This window comes from Phaenicophaeus curvirostris, chromosome 1, assembly GCF_032191515.1.
Source record: "Phaenicophaeus curvirostris isolate KB17595 chromosome 1, BPBGC_Pcur_1.0, whole genome shotgun sequence".
NCBI classification, from domain to species: Eukaryota; Metazoa; Chordata; class Aves; order Cuculiformes; family Cuculidae; genus Phaenicophaeus; species Phaenicophaeus curvirostris.
Genome location: NC_091392.1, coordinates 47,598,297 through 47,612,091, shown reverse-complemented (window position 1 = coordinate 47,612,091; position 13,795 = coordinate 47,598,297). Strand labels below are relative to the sequence as shown.

Sequence of the window (13,795 nt, the reverse complement as noted above, 5' to 3'; positions counted from 1 at the left end):
TATGCCTATCAACAAACCATGAGTACTGTCAATGCTATGTTTTTAATGCGGAGTGAGGGAGGATTATTCCTCTGTATGTTTCCACTAGGGGCAACATTTTAAACAAGTTTTCTGGAAGCTGTTTTTCACCTGTTCCTTTGTAACTTGATGTCAGTAGCTTTGTTTTATGATATGCTGACACTGAATGTCCATACATATATATTCCTGGAAACTGTCCTGTGAATATGGCGGTATGAGCAATATTTTCAGCTATATTGCAAACAAAATTCCCACTGATTTGAACAGTAATGTAACTGAGCTATCATGGGCCATCTAAAAATATGATGTCTGACCTTGGTACTAAATGAAGTTCCCTTCCTGAGCTCTTCATTTAATAGATGGGCTAAGCTGTGCTTTGGAACTGCCTGGTGTTCTCCGCCGACTATAGGAGGAGCCTAGGTTAAACCAAACACCCGAAATTTTAGGTGGTTGGAGTTAAGTGAGAGGAATCCCAATTCATATGCTTACTTCTGCAAAATGAGGTTTTGGTTGTCTGTATTGTCTTGATACAATAAACGTACACAGAAAAAGTTGCAGATTCATTTATGTACGTAGTTCAGAAGGCTTAACTGTTTGCTTGTATTCAATCCTGTTAAAATTTTAATGTACTTGTTCCTCTTACAAGCTCACATTTCATCATATTTGTTGTACAATGTGCTGGACTAGTTAAGCCCATAAAATATAAAATATTTTGTTAGATTTTGAGTGTGATGTGTTCTAATTAAGAACTTGAGGCAAAAGCATTCATTAATGTGTACTGCAGTTGCAGTTGTAACATGAAGGCTTGGAAAGAACCAAATCTCTAACTTAATTTGGCCTTTTGAGTATTTAATTTCACATTAAAATCATAATTATGACAATGAGTTAAGTCTATGTTATTTGCAAGTTTGATATTCCAATAGAGTAAGTCTGCAGCTCATGAAGATGGCACAAACTCTCAAGTAACATCAGATCCTTCGTGAATCTTTGAGTAGAGAAGCAGCTTCTGTTTCACTTGTGGATGTAGAGATCTGAAATCTAATAGCGTATGGAATACTGGTACAATAATCCACACTATCCCACGAAATTGGATTCTCTTTACACAAGAAATTTTGTTGTATGTACTATCAGTGGCAAGCATTTAATCCTCTAGAGCAGAATTGAAGTAGGTCCTCCAAAACAATGGAAAATACACTCACATATGCACAATATAAGATGAATGTATGCAGGCATGCAAACACAGATACAGTGTTAGGAGTTATTCTGTTTCTGTAGAACAGGAAATGAAGAAGAAGCTGATAACACTATTTATCAGCTCTGAGCTACAGATAAATTTTCCACTGCAAACCTGTGTTTAAAGGTGTTAGTAAGCACAAGTTGGCATATTTATTTCACATTAATATTTACCATTTGTTATGCTTTTTTTTGTGTGTATATATATATATATGTATACATAAAACAGCACATAAACCATACAGCTAGTCAGCATGCTTGACATCATAACGTTGGGACAACACAAGGACCAGCTGGCCTTTTCATGTTATCTTCTTTATTCTCAGTGAAACTACTTCTTTGACTGAGAGGTACTCTATGACAAAAGATGTCAGGGTTGTGTCTTTCTTGATTTCAGATAAAATACTTCTTAAGCTCTCAGTTCTCCAAATGCCTGTGTACCAGCAGAGCTGTACATTTCAGTACATTTCAGTAGTGTATTTTCAGTGAATCACTAGGTCTTTGATTAAAATTCTAGTTAAAAATAGTAGTATCCTAAATTACAGTTAAATTTATGAATTCTGAAATTCAGATTTGAAATACAGGTCTTGAGAGCCATGAAAAAAGAACCTGGCACTTCTCTGCTTTCAAATATATCTTCTAAAACAGGGTCATAAATGCCATTTTCAACTTTGTTTTCTACAAAAATATTGCAGTGATATATTATGTCATTGCCTAATCCAAGCCAGTGTCTGTACTGAGATAATTAACCAGGTAGATTATTTTTTGTCAGAAAAAAAAATAAATATTTGAATGAAAAGAGGTCAAAAATTCTACGTGCTAAGACAGGCTGGTAAAGTATTTTTCCATTGTGAGATATAACTCTGTAAATGCTAGAAGCACGACTTGGCCAAGTGTTCATTGCTGTAAATTTAAAATTATTTGGGACAAATCTGATTTATTAGCCATCTGTAGGAACAACTACTGTGACATGGCTCTGACTATAGGCTGCATAATTCTATTATCCGTAATCATGTAATGGTTATGGTCATCATTTAAAAAGGCAGAGTACAAGAGGAGAATAAATAGTCATGTTTTAAAGACTTTCTAGGTTGCATATCATCCCAAAGAAATAGGTGTTTGTTCTTAACAAGGACAATGAAATCAACGCTTTTTACTTAATCTTCAAAGAAAAAAGTCCTTGTGTTACTGTTTTTATGAATAGAGAAAACCAGGAAAAGAATGGATAATTTGGTAGGGAAATGGCAAAGACTGGCAGGAATTCCCTGTTACTCAGTCCTGGGCTCACATCTCAGTTATTTTTTTTCTGTTGCATAAGATAAGGCAGGGATGCTTCTGTGCATTGTATTTAGGAGTCTTGTCATTGAGATTGGATATAACGATATCCATCACTTCTACAAACTGTATCTGTAGCAACAGTGCACATGAAGCATATCCTTTCCCACACAGTGAAAATGGAGGTGCAGTATAATTCAAACAAATTAAGTCTTCTGGAAGATTCTTTCGTAGACCAGAAGACGATGTAGAGCATTAATTCATATAGTATCAAATGGTATAAAAATATCTTTGTGAAAATATTTTATTTCTGTGATATATCAGTGTTGTATCATTGCCAGCAAAGACTTGTATAACAATGTAAATGGCTTTTAAAGTGTTTGTTTCCATCCAGGCCTCTTTCAGCCTAAGCACTTCCCAATCTCATTGTTCCTTTGTTCTAGCGGATGTACAAAGCACTGAGTGTTTTGTTTTCTGGACCAGATAGATTAGATAAAGTTTGAATTTCTGAACTTCACCTTCTAGGCACGCAACTCTTTTCTTTGCTAATGCACCTTGGGAGACAGATTACCCAGACAGTTTAAGTGCTCCTAAAAATGTAGATGTCATCTTTTGTAGAATTTGGCAAATAATGCAATTATGTTGATTACTGTTGCAGGACTAATGAGCGGTCGACATTATTGTAACTTTGTCAGAGAGAGGATGAAACTTCTTGACACTTATCATGACTGTTCTCTTTATATCAGTCAAATTAAAACTTTTCCATCTGGCTGCGCGTCTGACCATATATAGAGCTGGAATTTATGTCTGACTCCCAAAGTTTGACCTTTCTGATTAGAACAATTGCCTTCAAGGAACAGGCTTATACTCCCACTATTCACCTTTGCCAATGTAACAGTCTTTAGTGGCTTAGTATATGTTATAGGTGGAGCTGGTAGTCAAGCCCATTGTTAAGATTTCCTGACACTTTTCATTAAAAGCTCCTGTTTCAGTTGCTATAACTGGGTGAAATTTTAACTATTTGGCCTGAGTTTGATATGTTTGGTCTTTGACTTCGGGGATATTTTCCTTTTTTTTTTCTTTCCAGATTTAGGCAGAGTTACTTTGGCATTTAAGAAAGAGGTCAAGGAAAGAAGACAATTATGTCTATTTATTGATTTTGTTAATTTAATTTTTGTCTCTTTTTCTGAAGAGCCCTAGCATCTCTGTGGTGCAAAGCAAGAGTCTGAGTTTAAGCAGAGACCTGAGATCAAAAGGACAAGAGTATTTTTCACAGATTCACAGAAATGTTGAGGTTGCAGGGAACCTCTGGAGATCATCCAGCCCAAGCTCTCTTTCAAGCAGGGTCACCAAGAGCTCAGTACTATGTCCAAACAGCTTTTGACTGTCTCCAAGGAGGGAGATATTCCCTTGGAATTCCTAATATACTTGACTGACAGAGCATACCATGAAAAACTGGCACAAGTATGTTCTCAGTAAAGCTTTGTAAGAAGCAATTAAACCCTCTGCACCATCCAGGCTTTGAAGAATCATGAAATCATAGAATGGTTTGGGTTGGAAGAGACCTTAAAGATTATCTAGTTTCAACCATCTTCCCATGGGCAGGGACACAGATTTAAAAAAAAACAGCTTAAAAGCTTCTAGCCCCGTGATACTCCTACTGCTCTATTTGTAGGATGGGGTAGATCTGACTTTGTCCTTTCAGGCTTTACAGTGCAGTTCTAAATTACCTGATCTTGCATTCTCTCGTCTGCCTTGTTTAGGGAAAGAGACAGCAATGACTACATTGGAAAAATGGTCTTGTTCTTCTTGATTTAAAGCAGAGACACCTCATATATAGACCTTCATATAGAGACCTCAGTTCTCAGCCTGGAAGCACCATGCACTCCCTGTCTGAAGCTAGGAAAGAGTAGCACAGCGTACTCGTGGAAGCCAAAATGTGTTGTTCAATTGTTGGGAAACCTTTACTCTTTAACTCCCCAATTTGTGAATGATTGATTTTGCTACTGTGGATTGTTTTGCAATACGTTTTTAATATGCAGTTGCTTAACCTTATTGGGAGACATAAATGTCAATACCTTATTACATCAACATGTAATAAATTTCTTTTGATCTGCATGAAGTCTGGTGAGTGATGAAATACACCTGGAGAATACAAGCAACCAGGAGCCATTGTATCTATAAAGCTACATTACACTGAGGCATTGAGTTTAATTCTCTGGGGTTCCCTGTTTGCTGTTTCTTATTAAGATTGTTACAGTTTTACTATCAGCAGATTTCCAAGGTTGTTACATCCACAACTGGAAGTGGTTTTCTTTGTGTGTGTGTGTACACAATTACACGCGTAACATTTCTGAGTTCTGCAGGACTCTCTTGTAGACAAGTTTCAGTAATACGATGTTTGTAAATGGAAAGAAAAAGGCATCATCAGTAGCATGGTGATGATAGTGGGAGAGTTTTGGTAGGTTTTTTGTACTGCTGTGTAAAACATTAGACTATCCCAATGCAAGAAATACTGGTTTATGTTTTCTGTTAATTTTTTTTTCTTTTAACCACAGATCCCTTACCACCACCTCGTTTTGAAATTAATAAGGAAAAAACTACGCTCACAAGCTTGCAGGTTCAGTGGGACCGTCCCTCAGGAAAGGTGGACTTGTATAACCTAGTGTTATTTGATCATGATAATAAAAAGATAGAAGAAGTCTCCGTACCAGGAACATTTTCAAAAACAGAAAATACCTTTTCCAGTCTCATCCCTGGCAATAAATACAACATTGTCCTCAGTGCAGTTGCTGGAAATAAGAGTACCCCAGAACTTCACATAAGTGGATCTACCGGTAGGACTTCTTTTACTGTAGTTCATCTAAATAAAACCACTTATGGCATTTTGCAGTTCTGCATTTTGAAATGAAAAAAAAAATATAGTTCTTCTACCTGGCAAGATACGGATGTGTCTATTGCTTATAGGTAGAAATAAACAAAACATGAATCTCTGACTAACGTATTGTTTGCTAAGAATGGAGGCATGTTGTTGTAGTATATTTGGACATAAATTTGGGGTCGGGTTTTCACTAACCCTGAGGAAACCAAACACATTTCAAAAGTAAGTCCTCAAACTTGCTGAAATTCTGGAGATAACCATCAGTCCTTAAGCATGTGGGTTTTTTTCCAACAGTGCCATCCCCTGTGAAAAACATTCAAGTCAGCGTCAAGACAGACACTATCCAAGCTTCGTGGTCTCCTGGCTCTGGTCACATGGATCGTTACAAGCTAGTCTTACTGGATAATCATGCCCTGGTTCATGAGATTCATCAAGAAGATCCTCTGACCTCCTACACTTTTTCAGGACTTACACCAGGCCACCTGTATAACCTCTCTATCATAACCCAGGCTGCAGGATTGGAGAGCAGCAGTTTTCTAACAGTTAGGACAGGTATGATTTCAGAATTCATCACAACAAAACAAGAAGCTAAGCCCATAATCTAATAATGTTATGGGACATATTTCAGAATAATAAATTAGTGTTCCAAGGATATATTTCCAGACTTCAGTGGCTAAATTGCCCTTGCCAGATGTTTCTCTCAAAAGGCTTTAGATGGAGTTAGAGACACCATAAGATTATATAGCTCCCTGCATTAGCACTGCAGCAAAGTTAGTGGCTAAATTAGCTTGTAGAGTGTCTGCAGTTAACTTAGCTGCACTGCTTAATGTAGGCAGCTGCAACAAACATGTAAAGTTAGGTGTTCACAATCGGAGCCCAAGTGCCCTAGTTTCACTTCATGTCTGTGAAAGAGGTTCATCTGACTCTTCTATGAACCTCTTCAGTGAACTGAGGTAGTGTGTGATCTGGTTATTTCACAGTACTGAAGACAGTTTAACTCCATGATTTTTACTTAGCTGAGTGGGAAATACAAATCTTGTGTTTTAAAAAATATATTTTCTGTGAATTTTTTTCTCTGGTTTGCAAAATAGCTGTGTTTCTGAAAAGGAAGTAAAAAAAAATGTAGGACACTTTAAGAATTTTAAAACTGAAGGGGTTTTGGGGAAGGCTGTTTGGTTGTTTTTTTCACAGAGAAGTTTTGATTCACAGAACGGGAATTTTAGAAAGATGATAAGATGATCTCCTATTGGAGTCCAATGGTCAAAACACTTATATAAGCAAAAGCAGAGTCATGCCTTTGTTTTCTTTAGTTTCTGAGAAACTGTGGTGCAGTTTCTCCTGCAGAAATCTCACCATGTAAATATATTTTAATGTGATATCTAGGCCACAGAGATGAGTGCTCTTTTCACCTAGCACTGGCTGTTCTGGGGATTATACTCATGTTTTATTTTATTTCTTCAGAATTCTTTATATCTTCTTGTTGTGGGGTGCAAAAATTTTAAATCTCACAGATTTTCTCAGAATATAAAAGCACTCCATCTAACTTGCAGCATGGTCCTCCATTTCAGCACCTACTGTGCCCAAAGCCTGAGAAATTAAGATATTAGAGGTAGCTGTGCTTTTCTTTTGATGGAACATCTGAATAAAGGAATTTGATTCCAGCCCCTTCTACAGTGGTGTAAATCAGGCGTAGCTCTAAAGCTGCTGGAGCATTTACCAAAATGTACGCAGGCATCTCTGTTTTTAGAAGCGTGATCTGTTTTGTAGTCAGAATGACTAGTGTGAACGCAGACATGATTAACAGATTTTCCATTCTGTGAAATGAGAATAGACATTGTAAGTGGTGTCAATCAACAGTAGAATATCTTAAACAGGGCTGGGTTTGGGTTCATTGTGACCGGGCTTTGCCTTTTCACTCTTCAGGCACAATCTTTCATACCCCGCCTCATGTAACTTTTCAAAAGCAAAACTTACCTGTTGCAGTTTGGCAGCAGTAGCTCTTGTGTGTTCTGTGATGGAAGTATTTTATTCTCTTTCTACTTTCTTTTTTTTAGCCCCAGCTGAAGTCCTAGATTTGACAGTGACCAATGATGGCAGCTTAGATGCTTTAAAAGTTAAGTGGAGAAGACCTCCAGGAGACATCAGTTTCTATAATATCACTCTGTCTCATCTTGGATCAGTTAAAGAAGTCAAAACTCTACAGCCCCTGGTCACTGAGACTCACTTTGACAAGCTGACTCCAGGACGTCTTTATCAGGTTACTGCTCGCACAATCAGTGGTGAACTGTTTACTGATTGGATGGCAACTGGCAGGACATGTAAGTCTTCAGCTTCAGTAAGAACATTGTAACCAATGCTATTTTTGTCTACACTAGCCTTGTAGAAGATAATTGTAGGAGTCAAAATAATTTGAATTCCAGGCAAAATAAGATAAAGAGCACAATATTGTTCCAGGAATACCCCTTCCTGACTCTGGCAACAGTTAATCTGGCAGCCAAAAAGCAGCTATGTTATAGCTTGGGAGCAAGAAACTAATGCGGTTTTGGACCTTATAACTGGGTGAGTTTTACAGAACTGTTCCACACTACTCCACTCCTGACCAACTTTGTTACCATGAATTCAACTTGGCATAGTATATAAACTGAGTTACATTATAGGGAAGTTCACATATAGTCAAATTGGTGATGGATTTTTAAGTAATTTTGCCAGGTCTAATATTATCCCTTGCTCCAGACACAAATCTACGAATAGGAAAAGATTAGGTCTTGGCATTCTTTACTACCAACAGTATGGGTTAAGGACGGCATATTGCAGCCTGCATAGCACTGGGTTGTGTTTTGTTTATCTTGTTTCAGAAGTATAATTTTCTTTCATTATCTCTTCTATGAGTTCTGAACCTGAAAAATCCAGGCATAACGCTCCCACAGCATTACTGACACAAAAACGTGTCATCTTCTCCATACCAGGCTAACACAAGCAGGATTTAGATGGGAAAAAATATACATGTGGATGAAGAATTCATGCATAATTTTTTAGTAGGCTTAGGACTAAAAATATAAAATGTGTATATATGAGAGACAAAACAGAGTATTTATATTAGAGAATATTTACAATCTACAACTAAATATCTCCTGTGAAGGCACATCCTTGACAATATCTAGCAGCTACCCCGTTCTCACTGCAGGCTGAAAAGGCTTTGATGTCCAGTAAGTACGAAGCTGGACTGGTTGTATGCTTGTCTTTTCTGTTTGTCTAGCTTACCAATAAAGACCTTTAAGATTACCATTCCATCTGGAGGGAGAGCTTCAGGCCCTCACTCAAACCACTGATCCCCAAATTTGTGATCTAGACCCAATACTTTCAAAGCTGAGGTTATGGAAGTCCAATTTCCAAGGATGCTGATTGTGTGCACTTCTTTCCCTTGACTTTTTCATAGTTACCAAGATACTTAAAAATGGAGTCATTTCAACAGAAGCTTTACAGCCTAAAGATAAATTTGTAAATCCAGTCTGTCAGGTTTACAGATGCTGAAGAGGTTATACTCTTAGGATCCGTCTAAATCACAGAGAGAGACAGGTGCCCAAGAACATAATCCACATCACTGTGTATTGAGATGGCGCCTACAGCAGCAGAACCTGCTGAGGAATATTGGGGCTACGAATATTATGGCAATGAATATAGGCACTTTAGGGGCTAGTATTTTGTACCATAAGGAGTCATGATGTCCAGCCAATCTGACAAGGCTGAATTTTATCTGTTATGATGGAAGTACATCTGTGCTTACTAACAAAACAGTGTGGGTTTATCCACTCACTCAGCAATTGAAACATATTTCCCATATTCCCTGGCATGTGGGAGATTTAGGTTGCACAGCTATGCCTGTGGGAAGTGAAACTGCTAAGTATTTTGTAGTGCTGGTGGGAATGTCTCAATCCTTTGCTAGGTACCAAGCAATTAAATATTAACTAAGCCAGAGAAAACGTGGGAGCATGATTCTAGCTGCATACTTTATAGTTAATACTTGTTGATGTTCTCAGGGCTCCAATGCTGATCTTTGAGTATCTTAACATGAAGCTATAGGTATCTTAACCTTATAGGTATCTTAACCTAGAGAGTCTGCATCTGTCTTCCAGTCTCAGCTTGGTGTGCTTAATATTTAATTATTCTATGAAAATCAGTAATGCTTCAGTGGTCCAGTGAAGTGGACCTGCAGTGGTAGGACAGGAAGGCTGAGCATGTAAATTTAGGACCTTTGAAGTATGTGCTCTAACATGGAAGTGGAAGGGAGTGGATGCTTTAATGAACATCAGTTTGAACCTCAGTGCCTTACAGTTGGGAGAGACTAAGACAGACAAGGTCTTTGTGGAAGAAGGCATCAGAGTTTGCATTTCTGCTCTGATACCAGAGTTTGACTTATAGCAATTAAAGTTTTTGCCTTAGCTTTGAAAAACTCGTTGACAGTTTCTAAGTGGCCTTAAGTCTGGGAAACAACTGAGACACTGACTGAAAATTGCAAGATGCATCCGAGAAGTGCATAGGGGAGAATTTCCCTACCATAAGAAGGTTTTCCCATTTCTGGTGTTGGAAACCAGCAGTAAAAAAGTGAGATGTGTGTGTAGGGAAGAGTAAAAATTATCTTTAAAATCAGAGCCTGCCTTTGTAACAAGATACCTCACGTTGCTCTGACTGATACAAGTACTTCTACAATAGCTGTGCTGTGAGACAGGTTTTGCCAGCCAGCAGTTAGGTCTTACCAGAAATAACCCACTTCAGAATTACTCTCTTAATCTCTGTCTTTTAGTTCCCCCGAAAGTTTCTGAGCTGAAAGCAGGTGGTGGTGGCTGGCTGAAGTCTCTGCGAGTGAACTGGTTGCCCCCTGCGGGAGACTGGGAGAGGTACCACCTGCTCCTGTGGAACGGCTCAGCTGTGCTGCTCAACACCACACTCGAGAAGGATGTCACGGAGTACCACATCCACGATTTGGGCCTCATCCCGGGGAGGCAGTACGACGTGGATGTCATTGTGGAGAGTGGCGATTTGAAGAGCAAGACCAGTTGCACGGGGAGAACAGGTCAGTGTGCTCGTCCGGGAAGTGTGAAAGTGCAGCGTGCTCAGCTGGGCTCTGGGGACAGTTAGAGAGAAATAGTACTTGAGAATCCACAGATGAGTTTCACTATTGATACAGGAAAAAGGAGCTCCCTTGTAAAAAAACCCAGCAATTATTATTTTTAGCAGTTCTATGAAAATTGTCAGGATTATTTTTGTGGTAAATGTATTTTCAGTGAAAGGTTTGGGAATTTTATCTCTGTTCTGCTGTGGCTGAGGGATAACACTACATATATCGCATTTCACTGTTAGATTTTGTAGCTGATTGCAGGCACCCTATATAGTACTTCAAAGAAGGCAATATAGATTTTCCTGTGTTGTTCATTGGCACGTTCAGTGGCAGATTGGTTTCCTTGCCAGCCTGTATAACTAATGAGTGTTGGTAGTGTTAATCAAAGCTGGCTTAGTTACTTGGTAGCATAGCAGTTCCGTAACATTCCAATTCTTGTTGCTGTACTCCAGAAATAAGATGGTTCAAGTCAGCCTTTCCAAAGGAAATCCCTGTACACTACAATGACATTACCAGAATTCATTTAGAGCCACATCTGATTACTTCAAACGTAAAAAAAAACTGCAATGTAATTGTTAATGATTCTGCTTTGTGAATGCAAAGAAAAGTGCAATTCAGAAAACTTGGAGAAATATCAGGCAAGGCTCAAGCCTGAATCTTATCTCACAGGAGAATGTAAGATAAGTTAGGGCCATGCTACTTTATCCTCACCCTTCCTGGTGCCCACCTTTCCTCCTACATCCTTACCTGTCATTCGCCAAGGGCTTAATATAGTTGATTTGGCACAATTACAAGACCAGCAGACACTGCAGAACTGAATCTTTTTCTAACTACTAGTCAACTTGATCAGAGCAAGGCAGATTCTGATCTTGCTTACTTTGATATACATTACAAATAACTTAATTTTATGGTGTTACCTTTAATTGACACAGCTCAACAATTAGAATGTGATCCAATAAATAATATACAACACTGGATGTATTACAGTTGTATTTGACTCCACAGACAGATTCATAACGTGTGTGTCATGAAACATATGTATTATGCCCTGTTCTGACTTAATTTTCTCTTACATAAGCCCACAGTCTTGGAAAGGAGGTTGAATTTCAGTGTAACAGTGACAAAATCATATCAGGTGACTATGTTAGGTGACAGATGCCATCTATGGACATGCATGCACACAGACACAAATACATACACAGAAATTCACTGATACAAGGTCAAATTCTTTCTTTTATAACACTATAAATTTGGAGTCTCTCCAGACTTTACTTAGATTCAAACCAATGCAAAATCAATGTCACTCTGACCCTGTTATTTACATCCTTGTTTTTCAGAGCTAAATTAGCTATGATGTATTATATGGTACAAATGTTTTATATCCCTGTCTAGCACCCACAGTTCAAGGAGAAGCTCCCTGACGTCACTGAATTTCCTTTCATTCTAAAATATGGCATAAGTTTAATCCTAAGCATTACAGCCATAATGCATTGCCAAAGTCTGCTGCCACAGCCTTTACTGAAGAGCAGCACAAATAATAGATTTGTAAGGTTTGCTTCGTAAGGTAAAGAGTCTCCTCTTGATTACAAATATCTTGATTCCCTACAGAAGCTTGAGATATGGCACGTGTGTTCACTACAAAGTCATGTTTTTTATGTACTTTTCCAGCTCCAGAGCCTGTTCTCCAACTCCGTGTGAAGCATGCTAATGAATCTTCACTTAGTGTCATGTGGATGACCCCTGTGGCAGAATGGGACAGCTATGTGGTTTCACTGGGAGATAGGGATCTTACGGTCATAAAAAAAGGGCTTGCAAAAGAAGCTAAGGAATTCACTTTTACTGACTTGGTACCCGGAAGAAAGTATACAGCTACCATCACTACCATTAGTGGAATTTTAAGCAACTGGACTTCAGTGGAAGGAAGAACAGGTATCATCCTGTCAAACTATTTTAATGTTTACTCCTGTTAACCATTAAAAACTTCCTTTGCTTTCTAGCGAACTGAATGACCTCTGCCTAAATCTCTGAAGTCTTGAATCTATGTTTCTTCCATAGAAAAGTTCTGTTTCTGAGACTCATTTCTGTCAGTTACTCTGCAGTGTTTATTTAAGGTTCTGAGGAAAGGGGCATGTAATTCCTGGCAAAACAATTTTCCGAAATATTGTGTCACATCTGATCAACCTACAGGAGCACAAGGTTCCATATTAAAAGAACAATTTTCACTGGGTATCTTCAGAAAGGTCACTTCCTTGATTCAAAGCATTCATCATCTGGAAAATAAAAAAACAAACCAACCACCACTGCACAGGAAAATGTTGCTTTAGGGGGAACATTCCAAGGCTGATAGACACAAAACATATGTGACCTTGAAAATGTAGTTTGAATCTCTCTGCTGTTACAATTCCAGAATCAGTATCTGTTTCTTAGGATGATGACTGACACAAGGAAGGTCCCATTCCTACCCCCTCCAGGGTGCTAATTTTGTGCACGTCTGCAAGTTTTACACCATATGTGTTGCTTTATTCTGCTTGACTTGTGCATTCTCCAGAGCAAGCAAAGTCATAAAATGTAGCTCTGGTTTGGAACAGCGCAGGGAAAAACAAGCTGCTAGTGTATGAATCTAATCATGCCTACAGCTTGATAGTGGTCCTTGCTAAAGTGTTGTAACTCCTTCCAGGGCCTGAAAAGTTTGACTTACTCTTAGATTTCTCTGCTATGTGATTAGATAGTAGGGATTTCACTTCCTCCTGCCTTATGCCCCTTTTGGAGGCCTATTCAGGCATAAAGGTTACAGTGTCCCACTTCACTAGTATGAATCAATGCTTGAAAATGCATCAGGCAGTGTTAGGGTGTCAGCATTACATTCAAAATTATAAAGAACAAACATCAATGAAATTGAACGTAGGTCTTAATAAGCGTTCCAAACCTCCAAATTTTCTTTTCAGTAGGACAGCTAACTAGACTTGCAAAATATTGCTGTAAATATGACAGAAATAGGTCTTGCATGCATCCCAGATTGATCAGCTTCTAGTGAAGCTCAAGGTATCACTTAAAGTGCCTTTAGCACAGAAATGTGGCACTTCAGTGTTTTGTTGGCGCTTACTATGTTATGACAGCATTGTAAAACAGGTGGGATTTTTTATTCAGTCTTTTATAAACATATGGTTTTTATCTATGCACCTAATTTTCTAGCTTTTGTTAATTTTTGCTAATCCAGTGCTATGTGTGCAAAAAAGTTGATATAAAGCAAGAGATGAAGCTTGCAGTCACAT

The 13,795-nt window shown here is 38.4% G+C and overlaps 1 protein-coding gene across 5 annotated transcripts in view; it reads left to right on the top strand.

Annotated features, from left to right (window-relative positions):
• The window catches only part of PTPRB (protein tyrosine phosphatase receptor type B), a 66,197-nt gene that overhangs the window by 17,930 nt on the left and 34,472 nt on the right, over positions 1–13,795 (top strand). For 4 of the 5 annotated variants that reach the window (XM_069857399.1, XM_069857388.1, XM_069857409.1 and 1 more), the window contains 5 exons: positions 5,085–5,363; positions 5,702–5,959; positions 7,462–7,725; positions 10,209–10,478; positions 12,192–12,452. In XM_069857399.1, coding sequence (XP_069713500.1) covers positions 5,085–5,363; positions 5,702–5,959; positions 7,462–7,725; positions 10,209–10,478; positions 12,192–12,452 — 1,332 coding nt within the window. The remainder of the gene's footprint in view (positions 1–5,084; positions 5,364–5,701; positions 5,960–7,461; positions 7,726–10,208; positions 10,479–12,191; positions 12,453–13,795) is intronic. The other variant, XM_069857419.1, reaches the window with a different exon arrangement.